At 31.7% G+C, this 17,862-nt stretch overlaps 1 protein-coding gene across 1 annotated transcript; it reads left to right on the top strand.

Moving 5' to 3' along the window:
• The first annotated feature begins 6,743 nt into the window (after positions 1-6,743).
• On the top strand, positions 6,744-8,950 carry LOC143577818 (zinc transporter 1-like). Its single transcript, XM_077061545.1, has 3 exons — positions 6,744-7,522; positions 8,212-8,361; positions 8,436-8,950. Exons 1-3 carry the CDS (start codon positions 6,968-6,970, stop codon positions 8,739-8,741), a joined length of 1,011 nt encoding a protein of 336 aa, XP_076917660.1. The 5' UTR covers positions 6,744-6,967; the 3' UTR covers positions 8,742-8,950.
• Positions 8,951-17,862: the final 8,912 nt, after the last annotated feature.

Consider the following 17,862-nt stretch of genomic DNA (forward strand, 5'->3'; position numbering starts at 1 on the left):
CCAAGTTATAAACTTTTATTAAGGTATATAACATTCAAAGTTCAAGGTTCAATGTATTTTAAATTCTATTTAAAAGAAATATGAAAGTTGAGGGGCTATTAGTGTAAATATGAATATAATATAATAATAATAAAATCAACACAACCCATCTCCCTCCCCCCTGTACCACGTTTTTCCGGTTAGCCGGAAATCCGACGACCGCGAACCAACTCCGGCGACCCTCAAAACACCCATTAAAAGCCCGTTTTGATCAGTTAATCCCACCAAACGATTTCTCCACTAATTATTAACATTAATTCGCGAGTTATTTCACATTTAACACCTAATTAACTTATAATAATCACTAAACCCGTCGGAATTATCATTAAATCATAATAACTCGAATTAAACACGAACTAATCCAATTGAGACTATAAATAGGACCCAAATCAACATCTAAACTCGCACCAATCTTCCATATCCTCTCTAACACTCTCTATAACTCCGATTTGTTCATCAAAGTTACTTTTCCGGCGAGTCTTGTTCTCCATCATTCGGGCACCAAATCAAGTAAGTAAGATATGAAATCGTATTAGTTTCAAGTGAATAACAAAACCCCTAACATAAATTGAACAAACATGGAACATATTAGGTTTATTGAATCTAGGGTTTGCTCAAGAAGATGATGAACATGATGTTGTTGCATATATATTTTTGTTTCTAATTTTATAACACAAATGGACTTTGGTCCAGTGGTTGTGTATGCTTGTTGTGGTTCTGAAGATCCGGGTTCAAACCCGGGTCACTGCACATCCTTTATGTATTTTTTTAAAACTATGTTTTTAAATTATAAAGGTGTTATAAATCATTATAAAATAAATAAAAATCATTTTAACAATTGTTTTAGATTGTTTTAACCCTTTTAACCAAAAACTAAACTTTTACAAACCCGAACCGTTCGTTAAAACTCGAAAAATAAATATATAAATATGTTATCGTCGTAATCTTTATAGATTCAATAAAGACAACAATAAAATACACCGGTAACGCTAGGATCCCGTAACATTATTATATACAAAGTTAATATAAAACTCATAAATAATAGGAAAATTGGATTTTAATAATCCCAATTTAACGCAGTTGGCCGATAATAATCCCAACTTTGAAATTATCTGTCACTGGTCCCAACTTTCATACTATTTGTTTTCATTGGACCTCCGTTAAAAAAAATTTAACGACGTTAAGTTTTTTCCAAATTTCAAACGGATATTTTAGGGCTTTTGATCGGAATGAGAATACGAGTCGATTGATGTAAAACTTACCTCTAAAAGGTGGTCCAAACGACCAAAGGATGCTTCAATTATGGTGTTTAAACTTCTAATTAACAAAAATCAAGTTGTTTGAAGCATCATTTCGAGTTAAGTTTTACAGCAATCGATTCGCATTCTCATTCCGATCAAAAGCCCTAAAACATCAATTTGAAATTTGAGAAAAATTTAACGTCGTTAAAAAAATTTTAACGGAGGTCCAATGAAAACAAATAGTGTGAAAGTTGGGACCAGTGACAGCTATTTTCAAAGTTGGGATTATTATTGGCCAACTGCATTAAGTTGAGATTATTAAAATCCAATTTTCCTAAATAATATTATAATAATATATCGTTAGAATCCGTTAAATTTTAATATTAATACACTTTAAAAGGGAAAAGTATATATATACAAATAATAATACATGAACCTTAAAACCGACATGTTATCTTCATTAAATTAATTAGTAATTCTTGTGTTCTTATTATTTTAGCTCGTGAGATTCGATCGTTCGGTTTCATATAATGCGCTTTCCGTTTCGTTTCCAAGTTGTATTCCTATTTCAAAGGTGAGTTTCTCACACCCCCTTTTTACCCTTTTTAACTATTTTGGGGGTAGCATATATATCCTATCAATATTTCAATTTCGTTTATTCCTTATTTACAAACTACAATTCGCTACATGGACTTGTGTGTTTACTTGTTACATGCTACAAATTACTTGCTCATTGACTACTTCAAGATAGTATGATCATACGCCCCCCTTTGCGCTCAATACATTTGTTGTGATGAGTGGAAAAGAGCCTCATTATCCAAGTACGTTGGTGCACAATCCCAACTGGAAAGGACCTTACTTGCGCTTATTTGAGTACGCTAGTGCACAATCCCAGTTGGAAAGGACATTACTTGCTCATTTACACTTGTTCATGGAATTGTATGATTTTTATGTACGTATATCAAAACTTGTGTGAACTCACCAACTATTCATTTAGTTGACTTTATTATATATATATGTTACTGGTACAATTATTAGAGGATGAAATGGAGAAGACACTAGAACTTAGGTTATATTAATAAATGGACAAGTTGTTAATTGTTCTTGTATTTTCCTTGTATTTATTGTTACAAACTTGTGTACTTGATGTTTAATTAATTAATGATAATATTGTCACTTAATATTGTCACATGTGTTTTGAGCAATCTGTACGTCACACTCTGGTGTATTCCTCTTTAGCCGGGGTGTTACAACATTGCATACTCAAATTTTCAATAGTACAATTTGGTGCCTTAAAAATCAACTATAACACTCAGAAATACCAAAGAAAAATGAGTGTGTTGATCAACAACATATGTACAAGAAAAGAAGCATCTGGTACTGGAAAATAAGACGCTATTCAACTCACTACCACTAAAACCTAAAAGAGGATTATTCTAAGGTTCATAGACAGAATACAATTATTACTTCCAGCTTTAAGTTCTATAATGAGAAGTCTCATTGCAAAAATATGTCATTAGATTAGGCATGTGCATTACAAGATTATCCATAATTAAAAAGAACAACTGGCTAAAAATGATAGTTAAATATTAATGATATTTAAGTCTGCTAACCTAATATTCTCATTAACACATGATTGGTTGAGTCTAGTTCTATATGTTTACCCAAAAATCAACAAATAACTAACATGAGGGTTAGTAACAAATTTAAATGTTAAGGTTATTAGAACCATGATAAACTGTCTTCAAATTACGCTTTCTGATACCTTAAATATTCTGGAGATTAATCAGAATCTAGTATCAATACTTAAGCTACATTATGACAGTCATAAGGTTTGCATAGCCAACAAAAAGTCACTATTACATTATATGATTTGTTATCAATATTTGGATTGAAACATTTATAAAATACAACTAGATGATACTATATTTTTACAACTTTTGTTATCATGCAAATAAAAATGTAACAAAAGACAAATGAGACATATAAAATCCATCCATTAAAACCAAATTTCATGAGAAATCATGACATGGTTAATGAGGGTGATTTTTCATATAATCTCATTCTCGGTGATTTTAAATCATGTGTTAGATGCCCTAAACATTGTTTGGCTTAAGAAATAAGTATGGGTCCACCAGAAGTTATATTTCACTTACATTAGTGGAACTTATTCATACAGAATATTCAGACATAATTATTTTATCATTTAAAAGGCTATTACTTGTATCTAGTCTGTCTTCTATCATTCATGGTCTTAAAGAGATCCATTCATATATAGTTAATATGATTTCTTCTAAATATGTCCCAAAGTTTCTTATGACACATAAATGAAATCAAATTAAGTATAACGTATGTATGACAAATTCCCACATCACGTACATCATTGAAACTTCTCATGTAGTTTTTCCTAGAGAAATCGAATATTAGTGGGAGCCTTAAGTGTCTCAATCATAACTTACAAGATTTGCAAGAGGTGGAGGAGTGAAAACTTGATATTATCTTAATTACACCTCTTGTACAAGAAACTGCTCCATCACAACACTATTTCATCAAAATTTATCTCTGTAGAATTTACTACTACTCTTACAAAAGTTTCGGTGTTTATTAAATGTGGGCATACTCCGATTTCTTACTGAAATAATCCTCACAAGAGAAACTACGACGACTTACATCATTAACTCGTTTTCTATTAGAATCTATTGGTCTTTAAATATTGACCATAAGCATGCAAATTTTTGTAAAGGCTTCTAAGGTCAGTGAGAGTAGCAAAAGTCTTTATAATGACTTGTAAGAAGTACAAGAGGAGGGGGAAGAGAGTCATTAAATTTTACTCCATATTTAAACTCCAATTACACCTCTTGGACACCATACTGCACCAACTTTATATACTTAGAATCCTAAAACTGATAGCAACTTAACAAAGAGCTAATCCATAAAATCGAGACTTTTAAAATTACCCAATAATCAACTTAGGAGGCCATCTAGGTTTTAAAACCTACTAACACTGATGATTATGTAACCTCCCTAACTAAAGTTGAAATGGATGTTGCAAAGTTTAATGATTCTACCTCTTATAATTAAACCATTAGCATCAATCATACTTGACTCCATAAGTCAGCATAACGTTTTGAGATTTGATTGAATCACCTTAGAGTGTTCATAACTAAACGAAATCTCAATACGAAACGTCAAGACAATAAGAAGCACGATTGATTGTTAAAGGTTATATTCAAGGATAAACCAATTATCAAAAAATATTCTTACCTATATTACAAAAGATTTCTTTAAGAATCATTATTGTTCTAGTAGCTTACAATAGTTAAGAGCTACATTAGATGAACATTAAAACAACTTTCCCTAACAATCGGCTTACGTATTTATATGTTCATAAAACAACCTAAAAGTTATAAACTGAAGGTCAAAGAACATTTAGTTTATAAGTCAATAAAATCCATATATGAGTTAATGCAAACATCAAAATATGATGAAATATTTATACAATTATTTTCATAAAAAATGAGTGGATTAATGTACCTACCTCAAGATGAGTGGGAGCAACTAAAAACAAACTTGTCCTTATATAGATGACATTATCTGACAAGTATATGTTAAATGAGTCAAAGCATTTTCACACATACTTTGATATTATAGATCTCAGAGATATTCCTTACACATGTAACAAACAGTATTGCTCTACTTTAGAGGATAATAGGAACACATAAGATTATTTCCTTATGCTTCATTAAGTAGAAGCCTTAATTCCAGTCTATACTCGTTTAGATATTACTCAAAATTGCAACATACTAAATATGTCTAGATTAATGTGAAGCATCTAAAAGAGTACTAAGATATCTTTAAAAGAAACGAAAGACTTAATTTAAAAGAAGAAGTGAGAATTCAAACCGGTAGATTACTCTAAACTTTGTCATATTCAAAGATAAAAAAATGTAATTTTCGGGATATATTCTTTTGTCAGTAGACAAATCTATCTCATGGAGGAGTCATGATGAACTGATAACAACAATCTAAGTCATAACGACATAATATGTTGATTAATTACAACGTGTTGTCAATAAATGTTGTTGAACATTTATTAGTGGACTCATAAGTTTATTAAACTCCATATAAATTATATATAGAAGACTTATTGTGATAAAGTCGGCTACCATGTTTTCTCAAACAGTAACAGTTTGAGAGGTGCTGCATTAAATTTTGATATGAAATTAATTATTCGTTTATGAACGAATTGAGGAATCTAAATTTTCGTATCGAATACATTCATGATATGCTTAAGGATCCGATAAGTAAAAGTCTCAACCATAAATATTATGAAAGCGCTTATAGTAATGACGGGTTATTGATGACTATGCGCAACTGCATATCATACTATGAATGTTAACTATAAATTTCCTCATCAGTTTTGATTTTGTATGTCTCTTAATATGTTGTACATGCATAATGACATATAGACAAATTATTATACAAATCAAACGTTTAAAGGACTTACTTGAAAATTTTGATCATAACTACTTAGGTTTTAAATAAGGACTGCAGTATGATTAATGGGGGTCTTGAGCTGATGTTCAATTCAATGACTGTATTTCTCTACTCCAGTTTAAGTTTAAAGCTAAAATGAGTGTTAACTCCTGATCAGGCTTATCTAATACTCATAATAAATGATTACTCGGCCAAGTGGGAGAATGTAAGATTAAATATGTAATTATATATATTTATATATGGCCATTATAATCATTTATATTATAATAGATCAAAATATTAATTATACCTTAATATATATTAGTTTGGTAATTGTTGATGGGCCATATTATCAATAATTAACTAATAAAGGGTTTCCCCTTAGGTGTATATAAAGAGAGATAAATATTAACATCATAAGTTCATAACCTAATCACACACACATTATAATTTTGTGTGCCTCTTCTCTCCTAAACCGGGTTCCTCTCAAGAACCCTAACACAATCCTTAACTATACATCCTAAAGGGGAACTCGATCAAGATGACAAACATGTCGACTACATCATACTCTGCTGCAGTTACTACTCTACATGCTGTAACAGGTTCATAGGTTTAATATTTATTATGTTTTATATTACTTACATGATGAACTTATTAACATAAGAAACATGATACTAAAATATAAGAGTTTAAAACTTATATTTAGTAGAAAACCCAAAAATTCTTATAATTAAAAGTTTATGAAAAATACAAAGAAAGTCCCTCAAAGTTGTATTAATTAACTGTTGCAGGATGATGTTAACAGGTTGGTCTAAAACTAATGATTAATCGAAACTATTGTATCATAAAAGCATAAAATAAACTATTGGAGAAAAAATGATAATTTAAAGAAATCACATATACTAAAATTTGAACTTTTCTCTAAAAGAAATATTATTCACTTTTAAGAGTAGTAACTATACATAAATTCTTTGCAATTAATACTTATTAATACTAAAATTTCGAAACCTAATCATGTCGACATATCATAATGTAACTAGTTCGTTTTTGTCCATTAATATTAATGACTAAAATTTCGAAAAATTGATAGTGTCGACATGAAACGTATTCCTATTTTACTTCTTTCTTAATCAACCCCTACATATATCTCTCTCCATCTTCAACAACCCATTACAACTCCCTAAATCCCTCCACATCTTTTGCAACTAACCATGAATATTAAGCACCTCTTCCTTCTTTTCATCTTACCCGTCTGCATTTACGCAGAATGCACTTGTGAAGAATCCGACAAGTTAGACGACAAGCACAAGAACCAAGCTCTCAAATTCAAATTCATCGCAATTGCTTCAATTCTTGTCGCGGGTGCGGTCGGTGTTTCTGTACCTCAATTTGGTAAAATAGTTAAAACGTTACGCCCGGAGAGCAGTGTGTTCTTGTTGGTTAAATTCTTTGCAGCGGGTGTTATTTTAGCCACGGGTTTTGTTCATGTGTTTCCTGATGCTAAAGAGAGCTTGGATAATCCGTGTCTTGGTGACAAGGCTTGGGGCGATTTCCCATTAGCGAGCTTCGTGGCTATGTTGGCTGCGGTGGCGGTGATGATGGTTGAAACCGCGGTTACTAGTGTCTTTAATAGATTGCATTATACGAACAGGGCGGTTGAGGCTGTAGCTGGAGATGAGGGTCAGATGCATGTTCATACACATACTTCCCATGGCCATGCACATGGGTCGTCGGAAGGTCTCCTCCGTCACCGGATTATTTCGCAGGTCGTGTTTTGTTTTGTTCCTTTTTATAAAACACGATTTTTTTTAATCCATGTTGTCTTTTTGGAATTGCACCCAAAGACATCTTCTCTCAAACCTAAGTGTTTAAATACTTTATCTTTATAGATCACTCCATTGTTGATAATGATTTGTTAATATCTTAGTGGTTGACATATAGGAAAATATTAAGTAATATTAATTTGTATATTTATGAGGATTCATATTACCTAACTAGTATTAGTTTTTGTAAAAAAAATGGAATATTTAACAAAATGTAAACTTGGAATATATACCGATAAAATCCTATAAATAACAAGCATATGCATAATAGTTTTAATGTTAATAAAGTGACATTTATGGCATTATATGTTTGTATGAGACGAAATAAATGTACACATGAATTGAATGACTACTAGACAATAAATAGAAAAAACTCAAAAAGTCATTCATTGAGTTCTAAACTAATTAATTTCTTAAAATATACTAGTAATTGAATGATTATTGGTACATTTTTTTCTCTTTGGGTTTCTAGTCACCATTAGTTAAATATGAACTTTTTTTTAAATATAAATACGAATTCATTTAACTAAAAAAAATGGTTTCAGTTACAACAGAGAGATATATAAGCGGGCAACAAGATGCGCCGTTACCCCTTTTTAAATATGAACTAAAACTTAAGAAATGTTGTGCAGGTCTTGGAAATTGGGATCAAAATACACTCGATAATAATCGGAATATCATTAGGAGCTTCATTCAATCCCAAAACAATCAAACCACTTATTGTTGCTTTGAGTTTTCACCAATTGTTTGAAGGCATGGGCCTTGGAAGTTGCATCACTGAGGTACCTGCTCATAACTCTTCTTTAATATGCCATAAATTTTCCTGCAAAATATTCATTTCTGATGTAATTTGCAGGCCAAATTCAAGGTTGGGGCGGCGGTAACAATGCTTATATTCTTTTCCTTGACAACTCCAATAGGTATTATAATTGGGATTGCGATCTCAGATACATACGATGAGAACAGCCGCACCGCTCTTATAGTGCAAGGGATACTTAATGCAGCATCTGCGGGGATACTTATATATATGGCTCTTGTGGACCTCCTTGCTATGGATTTCATGAAATCAAAAGTTCAAACAAGCTCTAGGCTTCAAACTCTAGCATTTATCTCAATTCTTTTGGGGTTAGGTTGCATGTCTCTTTTGGCCATATGGGCTTGAGTCTCCTACACAGCATTTTATATCAAGTTATTTTTAATTAGATAGTGTATGTAATAAGGTATGGTCAGTTTAGCTTTATAAAGCGAGTAATATAAGGTTGTTGTCATGAACCTTCCCGCCAATCACAAGTTTAAAGTAGTTTTATTCTCGTCACGGTCTAAGTTTTTCAAAATAACAAAATTAGAAGTTAACCAAAATGTTATACAACATACTACACGACGGAAAGTTAACAAAGGTAAACAGCATAACACGTTGCTACACATTAATAAACTTTACCGTAATATATCAATTTTTCAAATCGTTTGGGCCTATGCAGCCTCTACTACCACGAGTCCACGATTCATGCTGTTGAACCTAGATCTTGGCATGACATCTAGCTGATGGGCTTTTGTCGGTTAGTTGTGAAGAGTTTAACCATAAATAATCTCTTAATCATCCCATCAAATAAGTGAAAGATTTATTAAACTGTGAAATATTACTCTGCCATAATGTAATGTGCTTTCAATGCAAACAATATTTAACATCCAAAAAACTGCCAAATAAAATGCGTCCCTAGCCGAAATATCACAAGTACCACCTTGTCCTTGGCCATCTCATGGAAAACTATTACCGAAATCCTTTTTTGTTTAACATTAACTTGATTAGTTTTAAAATTTTCTTCTTATTATGATTTTATTTGTCTCGGTTCAAAAGTCACCCAAGGTGTATAGATCCTAATATGGTAATTTCAACTCGTTTAACAAGAATGGTAATTAGACATGTTACTGAAAATTATATGTTTGACACTTTGACCCGTTTACTAAAAACAACAATCCTAATTCCATTACCAAAGTTATTATTTTGACCTATTCATTAAATCATATTAAATGCTATTGTTGGCTAAGAATACTAAGTTTGTATAAGGCTTTCATGCCCAATTAAAATCTTTCATATACCAACCTTTGTTGGATTTATGGCCGATCACTGTATATTTATTATCTCATATGTTGTATTTCTTGTATTTAATAATATCCCTATTATCATTGCTAGCTCAATATTAGTTGCTATCATGCATTGACAGTATCATAAACCTGTTAGAATTTTGAAGAGCTTTGGTCATGATCACTCGTTGACTACGTCTATTTCTTTATTATCAATGGATTCTTTTTGTCAACTTTATTTGACTTTAATTTTGATATGCAATTTCAAGCATAGTATTATACTTTTTGAAATTCACAAATTCAACACACTAACATCGATTCTGTTGGCGCACATGTCATTGAGCTTTTTAATAATATAGGTTCTAAAACCCAATTCATATAATCAGTGTTCAGGGGCTGCCTTACAGTAGAGACGAATAAAGCTAGGGCTTGAGGCCCCCGAAAAAATAAAGCCTTCGTTTTATAATTTTAGATGTTTATATATATATGCAGAATCGTATATTTATTATACATAAATGGTTATTTATACAATTATGTAAGTGGCCCGATGGTTAACTCTCTCCATATCCACCTACTTTATTATCTTTAATTTAAGACCCAACCATGCAGGTTCGATCCTCTTCTAAATCTTCTTTTTTTTTCTTTTTTTTTCACTTTTAGTTGTTTCATGTCATTTCTTAAAACTGTTTGTTTCTAATTGTTTCCAAAATTTTCCAGTTTTTAGCTGAACCAGTATTGTATTCTAATTGTTTCCAAAATTTTCAAGGTATATATATATATATACTTGAACTAGTATTATATAGAAATTCTATCATTTTTTAAACTTTATAATTCATAAACGGAGCATGTTGTTCGATAAATTTAAATAAAATGAAGTGTGTATGCATATATATATATATATATATATTCCATTAATTTGTATAATACGTAAATCAAACTCCTTTTATAAAATAAAATTGTAAATAATGTATTCTCATATACAAAACACAACAATCACTTGGTAAATTTTAAACATAAAAGTTATAAGTGCTATAATTTCATCTCTCTGATTCTTGGTAAGGCCCCCAAACTTTTCATCCGCTTTAGGCCTCCAAAATGATTGGGCCGGTAATGTCAGTGTTAGGCGGCAATGCAGATGTGACAACACACAAACATGCACAAACAATGAACATGCAGTTAACATGACACAAGAATTTATTGCGTGACAACATATAAACATGCAACACACAAGAAATGATAGCACCGCATAAGAATTTTATACGGTTCTGTCTCAGTGAGGAACCTACATCTACATCTGCAACTAGTGTTATTTCATTAATTATGCGCAAAAATTACAATTATATAGCAAGCGTATATATTCCTATTAGGGTTAACAACCTTAATGAGAAAGAAACAAATATGGCCCCAAGATGTAACATTCGTTAATTTCAAACCCGAAAAACTCAACCCATTTTAAATTTTCGGTTTTTGTTTATATATATATATAGGGTTTAGATCAAATACAAATGAAATTAGAATGCTAAACGTGAGAATAAAGTAGAGTAATTATATATACAAGTAGAGTAATTATGTAATTACTCTATGATATAATTATATAATTACTCTACTTGTATATAGAATTACTCTACTTGATTCTCACGTTTAATACGCTAATTTCATATATACGTTAACTTTTCCCTATACACACACACACACACACATATATATGTATGTATGTATGTATGTATATATGGTTAAGTTCATGAGAGAAATGATTGTATATAGGGTTAAGTTCACGAGAGAAATGATTTTAGTGCGAGAAATCATTTCAACCAATCAAAAGTTTTGTTTTTTACTTTTTGTTTAATTAATTAGAGGGGTAGATTAGTAAAATTCCATTTATTTTATTTGGTAACTATTAAATTATTTATGAGTTACAAATAAAATTTTCTTTTTCGTTAATTTCTTTATTTGATTCAATTTGTTGTTTGTTAGTAGCCAATGAATTTTTAGATTAAAGCTGTTTTATTTTCATCAGTTTATTTCTTCATCATTAATAATCGACACTACTAGAAAGGCTAATGCAACCTTTTATAAGCAACCTTTTAAAAATAAGTTGCATTTGATTATAAATTTACTTCATGGAACATAAAGGTTGTATTAGAATATCAAATGCAACCTTTTTTTAAAAAAAAAGTTGCAAATATTATGAAAATTGCAACTTTTGTAAAAAAAGGTTGAATAAAATTTTTTTAGAAAAGGTTGCATTGTTAAAACACAAATACAACCCTTATTTTTAAAAAGGTTGCATATACATTACTGTAATTTTAAATGACAGGTTTTATAATATTAAATGACAGCTTACTGTAAAAGGGTTGTATTGTTAAAGATTTAAGACAACCCTTCATTATTTTATAAACAAGAGAACCCAAATTATTCTAAATTGTCAAATTTGGAAATAAACTAGAAACAATATATAGTTCAGAAGTAAATTTCTAGCATAAATTAATAAATTATCCAACAAGAAACAATATATCTCATTCTAAAATTCATACGCCTAATCTTATTGTAGATTTTCTAAACTTGATGGTAATCTGAACTTTGTTTGAGTTAGCTATGAGATGAATAAAGAAAACTCCATCATTCCAACAATCATGTTTCATTGAATAATGACATCTGAACTCTCCATTACACATAAACTATATGCAGCCTCCACTGTCCACTTTATCTTCAAAACCACACTAATCAATCCTTTCCACCCAAGATATTGTTCATCTGTAATAGAAATGTAAATCTATTGTAACTAAAGATTTAAGTGAATCAATTAAAACACGCAAGACATGTTAATCTAACAAAGAGATCATCTTACAAACTTTTTTCTTCTGAAAGGTGAAGTCATCTTACAAACTAAATACGGTTAGAAAATTATATTATTAAAAGATTCATTATTGCACTTATAATGAGCTCACAACGAATTAAACATATATTGGACCCAACTTGCAACCTATGTAGATGGATCCATCAGCTGATGTAAAAAAAATGGCAATGTATTTTCTTCATATGTGGTTCTTTTTGTCAACCCATTGAACTTGTAATTATTGTTCCATCACAGTCAATGAGACTCTTAACTAGTTAATAACTCAAATACAAATATAACACATGCTGACATGGAGGTGAATAAATCAAGTAAACTAGACATTGGTTGTTTAGTTACTGTATGAAATTATGAGTAACTGTTACGTTTTAGTATAGGTTGAGTCTATTAAAGTTTGGTACAACAGTTAAATGGTTGGTTATAACTTAATTATAACAGTAACAATGGCGTCTAACGGTTTTGTCAGCTAACCGTTATTATGTATGTAATAAACAGAGTAGCAGGTGTATGTAAAAAATATAACATTCAGTCACATATTCACGAATCCAGTTTACATACTTATCTTATTTGTAACCTGTTTATATAATACCTTTGCAACAAGTGAATCCAGTTCATACATTCATGAATCCCTTCAATCCATCCCCTCCAACTAGTGATCAGGGCCGTCTTTGAGGCATGGCAGGGTAGTTGACGGCCACAGGCCCGACATCCTGTTAGGCCTAAAAAAAAAATTTTCAAAAAAAAATTATATGTATTTTTATCTAAAACATGTGTATAATCAATGTTTCAACACAATTACATAACCGCTAGCTTAGTCAAATGGTAAAGGGGTATGACATCTAACCAAAAGATTGTGGCTTGTAGTCTTATTTGAGACAATGTTAAGCTTATTTTTATACAAAAGTTTTTTACACAACTTAAATCATAATCAAATAAGCTCATTTATAATAAAATTGTTTAAACCCAACAAAATGTTTCGTTTACTTAAGGCCCTAAAAAAAGTTCGCCTTTAACCCAAAAATTTTTTTCGTCTTTTCGGAGCCGACCCTGCTAGTGATATTTATGGACTATGTGTATTCACCTAGAGTGGACTGTAGACGATAACAGCAGCTACACAGACAAAAATTCTGCAGTGATTATATTCTCAATATATTATACATAAACTATATATTTTAAAATAATATTACAATAACAAAAATTCTGTGTATTAATAATTATATTATCTTACTATATTTGTTTATTATTCATCATTATCACTTGTTATTTATTTATTTTATTTATCATATTCTATTTTTATTTCTTTATTATTCATTGATCAACTTTCATTCATTTCTTTAATTTCTTTATAACTATTATTATTATTCATCACTTTCCTATTTGTTAAAAGCGTTCTACGATCATCGGAATGAGTTATACATTAAAAAAATTTATATATGTGATTCACAAATATGATCATAATTAAAAAAATATAAACATATAATCCTATACATATACATTAAAAATACATTACCTATGTAGTAAAATAATATATAAATAATGGAATAATCCTACACAGACAAAGTAAATGAACATATAATCCTACACATATACATATACATAGATTTATTATGCGAGCATAACATATGATCCTACACATAACATACACACAGATTAATTATGCGAGCATAACATATAATCTTACACAGGCCAAGTATATGAAGATATAATCCTACATAGATTACTAAAAGATCATAACATATAGTCCTTATACAAACCCCAATCACCCAAACATCCAAATATTACGTTTTAAAGGGTGCAATTTACCCATTTGTACTTACGCCTTGTTTAATCAACAATTAAATCATCAAGCGTTAATCAATTTCAGTAAGGTTTGATGCATCGGGTTCGTTTTTACCATTTAAACCTAGATCTAAGATTTCTAGATATAAACCAGACCTAACGCACAATCCCTTCATATAAACGTAAACTATAAAAAAGTGAGTATTAGAGACTAAACTATGATGGACTAACATATCAGTCTTAAATACATAATATCAAGGACTAATTTATCAGTCCCAAATAACATTAGGGGCTGACTAGGCATCCGTTACTGGGCGGGGACTGGCACATCAGTCCCCGATAAACATTAGATACTAATTAAGGAGTATAAAAGACTATTTTTTCAGTCCCAAATACCTATATTTTTTGTAGTGGTACCTTAAACGAGCCGAACTACAAACACGGTCAAGTTTTGATGTTGGTTTGGACTGTCACGACGTTCCGCCACCAACGGGTTTGGGTTTCTACCTTCGGATCTTGGCTCGGGTTATATGATGGTGTTTGTGTAGGGTTTCTATGGATATTTTAGACTTAGTTAATCATTTAACTAGTCATTAAAAGGCGGAAGCGTGATTATCTATAAACTTTATGTACATATATCCATATATATATTACAAGTTCATATGTGTGTTAATCTATGAATAACCCTTTATTCTTGTTTCAAGATTACCATTAATCTTAAGATTAGAAACCCGAGACTAAGGATCAAATAATACGGAAAAACTAAACTATCAAAGCTTGTAAAACTTACATTCTTAACTCCTTAAGAGATGTAGTTGATGGTTGAAGAAGATGATGATGTTGATGCTAGACTTTCAAAGGGAAAATCCTCAAACGGAAGATACCCCGAGCCTCCAACACACACCGAGCTATGTTAGGAAGCTTGAACACGAGAAACCGAGACTCGAACCTCTTTTGTTTCTTGACTTCGGCCGAACCAAAAGCTAGAGGGAAAGAGAGAGTTGTGGTTACTTATTATATCTTGAAAGTATGTTGATATTTATATAAATGAGATCATATCTCATTCATATCTTAAGTTAGGTTTTTGGTCAAGTAAAAGTTACTCAACCTCCATCAAGTCCTTACCAACTTTGACCAAGTGTATGGGGTGTAAGGCATACATGTCTAAATAATATATATTTTATACCTTATAAAATATATAAACATCCCATTTTTTATAAACCATTTTATAAAAGAACACATGTTTAAATAATCATTCCAATAATAATTATTTGAATAAATAAATTAACCAATTAATTTATTTAACACTTTCAAGTAATTATTCAGATCCCGATTTCTAAATGTGTTGTGTTCTGTATTTGTTTTATAGATCATATCTCAACAAATACATAATTGGTGTGTGTCTAACTCGTTATTGGGTATGACCCGACTTGGATCAAACACGGCTAGCCACATTAACCTAATTATGTGTCTCGGGCATACGGTATTCCAACAATCTCCCACTTGCACGTGACTCATAGGAAGTTAATGCTAATGGTGAATACCGCCTAACAACAGGTCACCATCCCTAGTGTGTTTGACTAAGTGCCATTCAATAACATCATCCCCTTCAAGTCCATACTTGATATGATATAGGCAAGTCTTATCACTAAATCCCTTTGTTACTAGATGTCCTGTCAAATCGAAGAGAGACAGAGTGATCATTCTCTCAATGATTTAACTTAACAGGCCTTAGACATCTAAACTCTCAACACATAAGAGGAACAAATCCCATCTTGACTGCATACACCCTTGTTGACATCTCATATGATATCTGAGCTCTTTCTTACACGTTATCGTGTTACCGAAATAACAAAGAAGAGAGTCAAGTTATCAGACTTGATGAAAGACCAGATCCAATATGCATCTTAGGTCAAAGGACACAATGATACTCGCCTTTACTCAAGGATTACTTATGATCAGTTACACTAACTCCATGCAGTGATCCTTGAGAGCGGGTCAGTCCAATATTTGTATCCCACAAATATCTATGAACTTTGGTGGCAAACCTATGCCCTATATTCATCACATGAATATCAACCAATCCGGGTTCATAATAGTCTTACCTTCATACTTGTTCCCACAAGTATGATCGACTACGGACGTTTAGAACAACATAAGTCATTCATGGATTAAACATGCAAATATAGAACATAACTCATTGAATAATTAAAACATAATTAATTTTCATGAGATACCCATTACATTCGTTCTTATACAAACACTAAACACAGATTAAATCCACTCATTAGAATACCGAAGTCCTAATGCACAAACATGACCCTCATGCTTTGGCCTATCGAGGAGCTTCGTGAGTGGGTCCGCAATATTTTGATCGGTATGAACTTTATGAATACATATCTTTCCCTTTTCAACTTCATCCCTTATGTAGTTGAATCTGCGCTCAATGTGCCTCGTTTTCTGATGAGCACGAGGCTCCTTGATCTGTGCAATAGCACCCTCATTGTCACAGAATATCTCTAGGGGCTCCTGAATGGTAGAGATAATCCCTAGATCCATGATGAACTTTTTCATCCATGCAGCCTCTTGGGCTGCCATTGAAGCGGCGATGTACTCAGATTCTGTAGTGGATAACGCGACAACATCCTGCTTCGAACTCTTCCAAGAGACAGCGCCTCCATTCAAAATGAAGACATATCCCGACTGTGACCGAGAATCATCTCGGTCATTTTGGAAACTCGCATCCACGCAACCCTTTACGACGAGTTCCTCCTCACCAGACCCATATATTAAAAACATATCCTTAGTCCTTCTAAGGTATTTTAATATATTCTTGACAGCCATCCAATGACTGTCACCTGGGTTGTGCTGGTATCTACTCGTTATGCTTAAAGCATACGAGACGTCCGGTCTAGTGCACATCATTGCATACATAATAGATCCTATTGCCGAAGCATAAGGAACATGCTTCATCCTATCCTGCTCTTCCTTAGAGCTAGGACTTTGGGATGAGCTTAACACGGTTCCTCTAGGAATAGGTACCAAACCTTTCTTAGAGTTTTCCATCCTGAACCTTTTCAGGATTTTATCAATGTATGCACTTTGATTGAGTCCGATCAATTTCCTTTGTCTATCCCTATAGACCTTTATTCCCAAGATATATGTCGCTTCTCCAAGATCCTTAATTGAGAAACGACTACTTAACCACGCTTTAACGCTTTCCATACTTGGTATATCATTTCCAAATAAAAGTATATCATCGACATACAAAATAAGGAACATGACTATACTCCCACTAGCCCATTTATACACACACGCCTCATCACCGTTTTGGAAAAAACCAAACGCTTTGATTTCTTCATTAAAACGATGATTCCACATCCGTGATGCTTGTTTCAACCCGTAGATTGATTTCCTTAACTTACATACTTTGTCAGGATTAGATGGATCGACAAAACCTTCAGGCTGAACCATATGGACATCTTCCTCAAGATATCCATTAAGAAAAGCGGTCTTGACATCCATCTGCCATATCTCATAATCAAAATGAGCTGCAATGGCAAATAAT

Source organism: Bidens hawaiensis, unplaced genomic scaffold (assembly GCF_021521415.1).
Source record: "Bidens hawaiensis isolate Kalapana, Puna unplaced genomic scaffold, B.hawaiensis_p1.1 tig00028818_1, whole genome shotgun sequence".
NCBI classification, from domain to species: domain Eukaryota; kingdom Viridiplantae; phylum Streptophyta; class Magnoliopsida; order Asterales; family Asteraceae; genus Bidens; species Bidens hawaiensis.